The sequence below is a fragment of the Hesperophylax consimilis genome, chromosome 1 (assembly GCF_061612785.1).
Source record: "Hesperophylax consimilis isolate HC1 chromosome 1, BYU_Hcon_1.0, whole genome shotgun sequence".
Taxonomy (NCBI): domain Eukaryota; kingdom Metazoa; phylum Arthropoda; class Insecta; order Trichoptera; family Limnephilidae; genus Hesperophylax; species Hesperophylax consimilis.
The window spans coordinates 27,615,193-27,626,218 of NC_142836.1; the positions used below are offsets into that span (position 1 = coordinate 27,615,193).

The 11,026-nt window shown below is 34.7% G+C and overlaps 1 protein-coding gene across 3 annotated transcripts in view; it reads left to right on the forward strand.

Moving 5' to 3' along the window:
• Window positions 1-1,652: 1,652 nt before the first annotated feature.
• The window catches only part of spg (dedicator of cytokinesis spg), an 80,490-nt gene continuing 71,116 nt past the window's right edge, over window positions 1,653-11,026 (forward strand). For all 3 annotated transcript variants that reach the window (XM_089631729.1, XM_089631738.1, XM_089631746.1), the window contains exons 1-4: window positions 1,653-1,837; window positions 3,023-3,106; window positions 4,588-4,778; window positions 6,492-6,640. In XM_089631729.1, coding sequence (XP_089487855.1) covers window positions 1,795-1,837; window positions 3,023-3,106; window positions 4,588-4,778; window positions 6,492-6,640 — 467 coding nt within the window. In that variant the 5' untranslated portion in view covers window positions 1,653-1,794. The remainder of the gene's footprint in view (window positions 1,838-3,022; window positions 3,107-4,587; window positions 4,779-6,491; window positions 6,641-11,026) is intronic.

Genomic DNA, 11,026 nt, shown 5'->3' on the forward strand with positions numbered 1-11,026 from the left:
ATCTGCATTGCCAGGTAGTAGCTAGGAAAACTATGTGATATAAGAATACAAGACCGTTATAGAAAAAAGAAAGAACAAATATAGCAAACTATAGCTGCTTTATTATGCAAAATTTTGTTCTACATTATAAATACTAATTTGAAGCGCAAAACCCTCTAAAAAAATTCAATTGTTGTAAAAACATAATTATGTGTTTTATGAATGGTAAATACATAAGTGTATATATTATGTAGTGAAATTTTATATAATACGTTTTATTATGGCCTTTCAATTAGACACCATTCCAAATTATGTTATTTTCGCGTTTTAGAGGTTAATTTCATATACTGTTTTTTTTTTACTGTATGCACAATTTTAAACTGGTACGTGAAAACATCCGGGTTACCGGTTTCGTAAAAGAAAGTCGCCTACTCCTACTGGGATATGTTTTTTTTACCATAGTTTCATATGGCAAGAAATTTCGTAGTGATGGAAAATAAATCGATATAATCTAGAATAAAGTAATAAAAATGTTTATCTCTTCGTCCTGGTCTCCTTCCCCTCCCCACTTTCATAAGCCTCCTAAAATTCTCCAAATAAAGAAAGACAATGGGCTGCGCCGTAAATCGTTACCTTGCTTTCGGTCTTTACTTTTCTGCGCGGCGACCTGAAGTGGCGCGCGATACCGTCCCTCTGAAGTGGACGTATAATAGCCACTATTGTCCAACTCAACTGGTAATAGATGTTTAAGGGACGTCCTGTCTCACAGATACTGTAAAATAGGGGCGCCGCCGAGTCCTGGTGTAGCCGCTACGTCCGTGCTTACAGTGCGCCTGTTCCTGGGTATGCTAGTTCAATGCCTGATCGGCAATCCAACGGTGAGAAAATGCGATGGTCCGGGGTATGCATAGTCAAACAAGGTTCACGATTGAAGTAGTTTGGATTCAAGAAGAAGAGCAGTTGGCGAGTGCCTAATGTGGCAAAGGCGAGAGTGGTTTGCGGTTTTGGAAACAGTTGCCCTTCTATTTTCACTCTTCCGTTCACGGGCCATGAGTGCGCTCCTAATTCATCCAGTTTCAATGTCGGCAACTCGAGCGTTTATCATAGTTTTCTTTACCCACCTCACTAAACAAAGTCTGTTCTGAGTGCGCAATATTTTTGCGTTTTGTGTCATGCTCCTCTTCACGCTATATCGCATGACCCTATCCATATTCGTCCAGTATTTCGATTCATTTCGGGATAAGTCGCATAAAATATATTATTGGGTGCAACGCCCAATGATTTTCAAGGAAATCTCAAATATATTATTTAAAAAAAAAACTTTTAACTACTTATTATATACTAACAGTACATTTTTTAAACCAAACTCAACGTGAAATAGGTCAAAGCTCAAAAATAAGATTAAAACATATTATCTAAGTCATAGAGCTTTATATTTTATTACTTACCGTTTTGGCATATCACAATAACCAATTTACACTAAATTGAAAGCAAACTACTAAAAATTACTAACGAAAATGCTATTTAGCAGTACAAAACCTTATTTATTCTATATTATGACAGTTTTATAAATTTTCTAAATATTTTTTCCCACACCCGGAAAATATCGATTTCGATATTAGCATCACTAAACCAAATGTCAACTTCATTCATTTAGTTCTCGTAGTATTTTGTCTGTTGGTGTTTGTCTTTATTCTGCGTAGCGGCCATGTTATTTGTTATTGATTAATTTTTACTATAATGGCTCAATGAATTGTGGATGTTTTAGGAAATGAGTAGCGATATGTGGGTGATATCCTAAGTGATTTGCGAAAAATGAAAATGTGGCAGCCCGTAAAACTTAAATTATTTGGAGTCGGTAAGTCTTGTCAATTTGACACTTCATATTTCCTGTCTCGATTCTATTTCCGATTTATTATAGATTCATCTCGCATCCTGAACATCCTGTTTTTTTATGGCATCCTGCATATTTTATCAAATACATTTCCATTATTACGCACATGCAATGTATAACTGCAGGAAACGGTTTTGTTCCAGAAGAATTTTTGCAATTAAATAATTATTATTTGCTGTGATTGCACAAATTCACTTCATCTATTTTCTTTCTATAAACACCTCCATAGGCCCATGCTAAGGTTAAACCTTCATCTTTATCCAGTTAAATATAATTTGTTTAGATTAAACCATCAATGGTTTCAGAGAATATCAAATATTTTGCTCCGTAAACATCAGACTAGACCTATAATTTGAAATAAAATTTATTTGAAATATTTACTTTGGCAATTTAATCTAGCGCCGACCTGCAAGTAGGGTGCCGAGATTTTAGGGGTGCCAAATTTTGCAAGTATACTATTTTTGAATAATTTACATCACACTGCATCTAGACAGAGCATTTTTCAATGTACAGTACTGTTATTTGCAGCCTATATAGACCAATATGGCATTGGTCTTGCAGTCCACCACAGTGGTATTATATATTTGTATGATAATATTCAGACATAACATTAGTTTTACCACCACTGCGTTGGTTCTTCCATAATATTGTTAATACGGGCGCCAAAAAGTCTGTTTGTATGCCAATATTAGTCACTAGACCTATGAGTTGGCCTAGCAACTTCTGTTCGAATGTTACTTAAATTGACTCGAGTGAATAAACAAGTACATTTTTTTCTAAGCAAAATTTCAAAAAACAACTCGTTATCCATAAAACCATTTGGAGATTCTATGCCTTTGTCATACTCCTTTGATTTATCCATGTAGCCTATTTAATTAATCTTCCTCAATATTACCTACTTCTTTGTTAATTTATTGCCATCTGTTTATATTATTAGATAAGGCATTTCTTATGAATAATAGAAATAAATTCTAGGACTATGACATACTTTTATTTGCTATTGACTAATTAATTAAGTCATTTTGTGTTCGCCAACACATGCGTGTGTAATTCATTTGTAAACCAAAGTATTAAAACTACATTTTTTTGTTCATTCCCTTGGCAGAATAGTTAACCTTAATTAAATTTTTTTTTTTTTACATGTTCTAGCTGTATACAACTGGCAAGGCGACGTGAAACATGGGCTGCCGTTGGAAATTGGAGATTCTGTAGAAATACTCGAAGAGTATAATGGTAAGATTACAATTTAAATATTGAATCAATTCAAATACTCAATGTTGGTATGGAAGCCATTTGCATAGCTCTCGTGAGTACTTTGAGTACCCGGTTCCTTTCCATCAGATTCACCAGGGCTGTAATTGTGTGTTTGATGATGTCTCCAAATATTTGAGCCTTCTCCGAGGACATTGGCACTATGGGTGTATTGGTGTTTCTATATAATATTAAGTTTTTTAACCTCTCAGAAAAAGACTTATTTACTTTGTGTTCCTTTGCGAACTGTCAAAACGTGAAAATTTTTGTGTTATTCACGAGTTTTGTTAAAAGCTTCATAACTCACGTTTTGGGAAACGTAGCCTCATTCTAAAAAATGTTTTGGAAAGATTATGAAATTCACTATCGTATTGTTTTGTTATACGTGAATATTTGCGTTTCTAAATATACATTTACTGAAAACGTCAAAAATATGTAAAAATCGCTGACCATTATTTCAAAGCTGTGAAAAATGTACTTTTTTCTGAGTATCATAAAGAAATAACACTTTATATATTGAAGAAATATAATTAAAAACTATTAGTCACCTCAAAATATTAACCGTCCAAACTAAAATATTTTATGAATTATTTAGAAACGCAATAAATTATGAACGAACAAGATGACAGATCCAATCGACTTAGATAATGCACCTCTACATTCCATAGATATTCTTGAATACAGACGCGTAGTGTTATTCATTATCGATACTCTGTTTTTTAAATCATGGCAATCCGTATACTAGTGATGGAAATAAATCGATTTTTGTAAAATCTCGCGCGTTTACGTGAAAAGACGTTCTAATGTCTTGACCGCTATTATCATATTTACGTCTTTTGACGTTCTAATGTTCTGAGTGGTTAAGAAAGCGAAGTACACATATTTTGCACTTTTGTGGAAATGAGAATGGTGTGAATCCATGGCTCTACAAGTTTGGTCCTCACATTATTAGTGAATAAAAAATTGTTTCACTCCTTTGTTTTATTGTCATACAATACAGTATAGTCTCTATAATCCAAACAATTAAAAATCGAACCTGTTTCCTTTAATGAATTTTTGGATTACTGGAAGCCTTTCGACAGCATTTTTGGAACATTTCAGAGTTTGACTTTTTCCGGGACCTTTTAACGTAGAAGCTGCATTGTTGAAAATTTTATTATTTTTACCTTTCAAATCGGATTCTGTGGATTTACCAATATTACGATCCCTCACTAACTTTGTACAACTCTCCACTTCACATCTCTTAAAAAGTACACTTTTTTCTTCAATGGTTAACGTCTTGTGTTTTCCAACCACCTACCTGGCTCCCCCATCACCCGATGGTTTGGTTTACTGAGAGTAGGATTATAGTGGGTTCGGATAGACTGTATAAATATAGTAAACGTACAAGTTTTGAAGTTATTGTCTCTGTGGTGATTGCGTCCTTTCTTATACTAAACCTTCTCTATACTGTACATTTTCAGGGTGGTATCGGGGACGGCGGCGGACGGAGGAGTCATCATGGGGCATATTCCCCACGAGTGTGGTGCGCGAAGCGGGCGGGGTCGCGGTGGTGCCTGTTGGAGCCACCGCCCCCGCTGAGACGGAGCCCCTGGTGGCCGAGACGGCTGCCGTCCTCAGGGACTGGGGACGCATATGGAAGAAGCTCTATGTCGTAAGTATTTGCCACTTTTTGCGGTGGCTTGTTTAGTTTTGGTTAAAGCTACCTCATTCGTTACCAACCAGTTGTACCTATCCTAATGGACTTTTTTTAAGAGTTTCATTCTCTGGAGCCTGCAATTTGATAATATCAATGACATAACCCTACTTTTGGTAAGCTTCAGGTTCAAAGGGCAATGGTCAATTATTGTCTATTATTTGCAGCGGTACAAGTAACTTCAATTACATTCAAGGGTACTTGGGTTGAATGTGTTGTGAAACTAATTAGCTGTCAAAAATTTTATGAAAGAAGGTGCATGCTCCTCCATGCCCAACCAATGGATGCATATTTAATATGAGGACGATGAACACAGCATATTAATAAAATTGGGTATCTAATGATTGGAACAGGAAATTGGTCCTTTAAACCAGAAGTTAATAGCCTTCAATTCTCCATATTAATTTGGTTTGAAACAGTTTAACCCAAGGCTGCCCAACCCCAGGTCCGCGAACGAATTATTAGTGGCCCGCGTGAACCATTTTTCAAAAAACCCGCCAATTTGAAAAAGTGTCGCGGGCCCGCGGTAAAACGAACAATGCAGCTTGCGCGCGGTCAGCAGTGTTGCCAACGAAGGCGATTTATCGCTATTTAGGCTACTCAGAACGAGAATCAGCGACGAAAAAATCTAACCTGTTGAACTTACTTTTTAAACAAAAATACACCGGTTTTTGATATAATATTTTTTGCGTCCGAAATAGAATCTTGTAGCCACCCCCCCCCCCCCCCCATGGAATTCGAAAAATTGTTGTGGGGAATCACATATGATGTCTTTGGGGAATTATGTTTTATAGAAATTCTCTAACAACCCCCCCCCCCATGGAAATAGGAACCGTCAGGTATTCAGTAGCCCGCCAGTGATTCAAAATCGTCAATTTCGCCCAACTGTTAAAAAGGTTGGGCAGCCTTGGTTTAACCCATCCCATCTGAAGTTATTTTGACTGAAACTTGAAACTGACCACAACAACTGAATTAATTAAATGAAAAAAAAAAAACTTTGTTATAAACCACTTTATTTGAGTTATACAGGTCAACCTTATTATAATAAACTGTTTATATTTCTATTGTCCTGAAGAAGGTTGAGTGCAACCGAAACCAGTCGACCTATATGTATAACTCAAAGTAATTTTTTTTTCATTTATATAATGTCTAGCGACAAAGTGTTTGCTTTCTTCGATAACTGAATTAATTGTTGTGCGAACTTGTCCTGAATTTATTGATGTAGTATAAATGACCTTCCTTTTTGCATTTTATGTTTATTTAATACAAATTTATTTTTTAATATCAAACAAATTAAATAAATTTTTATAATTAAAAAAACAAATGCCATAAGATTGCAATGCATACTACTATTTACGTAAAAATAAACATTTTGTCAAGAGGCTTAATTTATGGCGGCCTTCAAAAGGAATGAAGGCCTTCTAAGATAGCCGTCCTAAATTGTGGCGGCTTGGACGGAATGGGTTAATACAGAATGATTTAAATGTTTTTGGAATCACATTTGTGAAATGATGGTCTTTTAAATATTAGTATGTACCTCTTTAGTATTATAATTGTGATTAGTTAAAATACTACCCTGCTTCGGGTAAGCATCCTATTTTGTTTGGCTACCAATTAAAAAACATTTCTAGTAATCTTGTTAATCTGTACTCTATTTGCTCATTATTCCAGGAAAACGAGGTCTACCGCTTCCAGGCTGTTAGAAAAGTAATGTGCGAACTATTGGCGGGGAGGAGGGCCTTATTAGCCGGGGCCCTTCCCCGGGGACCGGCTGAGGCCCTAAGAAGCCAGATTGCAGCCAAACTTGACTGGGGCAATCGGTAAGTAATTCTTTCAATGTCAGCTTAAAATAATTAGGTTGGTGACCTAGATTGGTTATAATAATAATAACATTACATTTGTGATGCATATTCCTGATTATAACGATCAATATCATCCAGTGATATATTTTTGTTGCTACTATATTAGGTACTCACCTACTGGCTAAATCAATACTTTAATATTGTATTATACAGATAAATATGGCTTGGAATCAAATTACATTTTTTTATCAGTATAAATGAACTTCATTATAACGGGCACAGTAGAAATCTCAAGGCTATCATAAGCAAATCTTCAGTTTTATTTTGCTTGTGCTTATCTCCTTACAATCATATAACATTTTAAGAAGTACAGTGAAACTCTCTTAAGAACTTTTCCAAGGGACCGGAGGAAAAAATTTCTTAAGTGGGATCCAAATCTGACAATTTTTAAAATTAAGGTTTTTGTAGTAGTAGTATTGTATCTACACATTTTATTATGTATTTTTAAATTAATAGGTAAAATGAATTAAAAAGATTTTATATTGTTCAATCAATACTTTCATATTTTTCAGTCATGGCAAACACAAAAATCCTAAGCCACCACTGATAAACAAACAAATATGTATATATTTTTATCGAGGTAAAAATGGAATCTGATAATTTTGGATAAAGAAAGTGAAAATGTCAATGTCAACGGGCAGGTAAATATTGAGAATGAAAAATCAATATTCGGTCGCATAAACCTGGAAATAATTACTCAAATTCGCCGGCAATTGAGGAGGCCGTGGTCCATCTGTCAGCAAATACGTATTCCCGGTGTTAAAGAATGGTTAAAAACAAGTTAAAAGGCGATGCTTGTTGAAATGTAAGGAGTAGGTAATTAATTATAGGTAAGACAATACTCTCAATCTAAATAAATAATAATAATGTTCGGTTAAATAATTTAAAAAAAGGACCCGGCAAAAGAAAATAAATATGATAACTCTAATTAATAATTTCAATGTTCGTATATTGTATGGCAAACTGTCAAATATCCTGATTTCCCGGATAAAGTGACGGGACTCGATTGCATATGCGGCTCGTCCGGAATTTGCGCTCTTAATTATGCGAACTAATTTTTTATTTGTTTTGACTTGTTTATAGACCGGCGGTAAAATAACAGCTCCAAAACAAACTACCGAATACCTACACGATGACATATTCCGTACGGCGTCTTTGTTTGAAAAAATCTCAATTGACAAAATATACTAGGAAGGTACATACGTGTCGCACGATGTTGGGATAGCCTAGTATTCACGGGTGTGCATGACATCAAAGGTCATTCGTAATTTATTATGCAATCCAAATTCATTTTTAATTTTTGTTTTCACACTTTTAGTGGTTTAAACATAGACTAAATTAGACTAGACACGGCATAATCATTTAAAAATAACCGTAACACAATTTTGGTTTGGTTCACATGCACATTTATGAAAAGGACCACGCATTGTGTCGCAATGCAAAATGGGCACTGTGCATTGCGTTTTACCTTTTGTTGGTCTAGAGCAAGGCTGCTCAACCTTTTTAACAGTTGGGCGAAATTGACGATTTTGAATCACTGGCGGGCCACTGAATACCTGACGGTTCCTATTTCCATGGGGGAGGGGGGGTTGTTAGAGAATTTCTATAAAACATAATTCCCCACAAAAAAAATTCAAAATGAGTGCTCTCCACAAAATATTTGAAATCCATGGGGGGGGGGGGGGGGGTTGTTACGGGGAACTTCGCTGAGAGTCCATTTCGGACGCAAAAAATTTTATATCAAAAACCGGTGTATTTTTGTTTAAAAAGTAAGTTCAACAGGTTAGATTTTTTCGTCGCTGATTCTCGTTCTCAGTAGCCTAAATAGCGATAAATCGCCTTCGTTGGCAACACTGGTGACCGCGCGCAAGCTGCATTGTTTGTTTTACCGCGGGCCCGCGACACTTTTTCAAATTGGCAGATTGGCGGGTTTTTTGAAAATGGTTCACGCGGGCCACTTATAATTCGTTCGCGGGCCTGGGGTTGGGCAGCCTTGGTCTAGAGTAAGCTATTTTGCTTCTCAGCTATGCTGGGCAAGTTCATTTTTTCAATCACAAAAATAACCCAGTTCCAAATATTTAAATTTGAATTATGTCCATATTACAACACCTCTGACAACAAATTCTCCGTGGCTTTGAACGCTTGTACAAGGAGTTTAAACAGAGTTGGGTTGTTAAGTTCATCTCCATATTTGTGACGTACACTACGTGGCGTTATTTTTAAAATTAATTTAACTAGACAGGGCTAATCTAGTATAATACATCAATGGGTTTAAAAGTTATTCAAATTGAATAATATCATAATATAATAAAAATCATTCATAAAGCATTGTTGAGTTTTTTAAATTTTTTGGTTCTAATTACGATCCGAAAAAGAATGCTTAGTTTATTTCAAATTTATGTAAAGGAAGTACAATTGCTGGGGATTACTCGTGCACAACTTGACATTTGAAGACAGCTCTGTGGATATATGCTGTCTCTTTTCTACATATTGGTTTTCTATATGAACTGAGGGAGAAAGAAAGACTTGCTTTGGTTTATTTTAGCAGGTGGTTTGATAATAACCTTGACTTAATCTGATGAACGCTGCATGTAATTTTGTTTGTAAATATACACTTTGCAAAAACTGAAAAAATCATAGCAAGTAGTAAAACAAATAAAAATCTAGCTCGCAATATGTTATTGTATTCCCCAGGATTAATACAGGTTGATTATCATATTTTTAACCGCATTATAATCCCTTATCAGCTAAAATTGTTATAACAATGCCGAAATGAACTGACAATCTCAGCATTTGGTTGAAAAATTCCTTTCGAAAATAAAATACGTAGCCCAATATTACGTACCCACCTTCCAGACCTGTCGAAAATCTACAATTTCGCGCATAAAAATGAATGGCTTGAATCATACATGTTAAGTTACAGCATACAAGCTATTCGACGCTAGTATTCTAGTCCGTGACCCTAACAAACTCCTGACAATATTTGAATTTTTCCTGCTACTAATTGGAAAATGTTGCATGAATAACGATGAAGGACTTGGCTATATAAATTGATGCTAAAATATTTTTATTGTAATTAGGTCGTACTTATTTTCTTTGAAAGGCACATTTTAGTGATCATAGCAATATAATCACATTATTATACTACTGTAGTCTCTTACTAATCTGCCATCCCAAAACCGGGCAAGTGTCCAACGTTAACCACTCGAATGGTGGCTTCCTATATTTATTTCTAAATTCCCACAAACAGCTAAGACGTTCATTCGCTAGCCTGATTCAATTTCTATCGATTTCCAATAGATGGCAATAGTGGTCCTTTCCTCTGATTTCTCCTATATTTTATCACAAAACAATGTCGGCAGTTAAAATAAATTCATCGTGCTAGGTGTGCAGATGTCGCTTAAAAATGCCTTAGTGGTTTATTTTATCTAAATTCGGTTACATATTACATATCAATGTTTTTGTTAATGAGTTCTCTGTTTAATTAGTAATTTATTTAGTAAAGTCCTGGGATTAAAAATACAGTGTTTTATATGCAGTAGGTTTCAGCCGCTGTCATTTTTATAAACAATTCTAGCTGTAATATATGTGCCGTTTTTATTGTAAATTCATCACTCTCAGTGATTCTTAACAAAGAAACAGATATAGTTTTTATTATTCTAAAATAATTTTTAGTCTGTTATTAGCTATTGAAAAATGAAACATCATCGTGCTAAAATAACAGAAAATTTAACAAATGAAAAAGTAAGAATAGTAATGTTTAATCTTATGAAGTATGTCTTATTTTAAATCTTGTTTCTAGTTCTATTACGATCTATAAAAACATGCTCATGAATATTAACGATTAAGGTTAAACGCAACGCTCGTTGTATTCTACGTGTTCACAGATGGCGTTAATTAATTAATTTTGTTTAAATACGCTTTTGCAAGGTATTGCTTTACAATATTAAGACAAATCATTTGTTTGCGCCCGTATATACGCAATATGAATATGAATCAATAGTTTTGTTCGTTTAAAGACTTAATTCTTTCGAGAAAGGCACACAAATACAATATTTTACCGATGATTCAATCCAATATTGTATTTGTATGCCTTTCTCGATAGAATTGAGTTTTTATATGGACAAAACTATTTATTCATATTCATATTGCGTATATGAGGGCGCAAACAAATAATTTGTCTTAATACTGTAAAGCAATACCTTGCAAAAGCGTATTTAAACAAAATTAATTAATTAACGCCATCTGTGAACACGTAGAATAAAACGAGCGTTGCGCTTAACCTTAAGTAAAATTTTTGACAATGTCTGTAAACAAGCATACAAATTTAAGGTGTTTATGAAA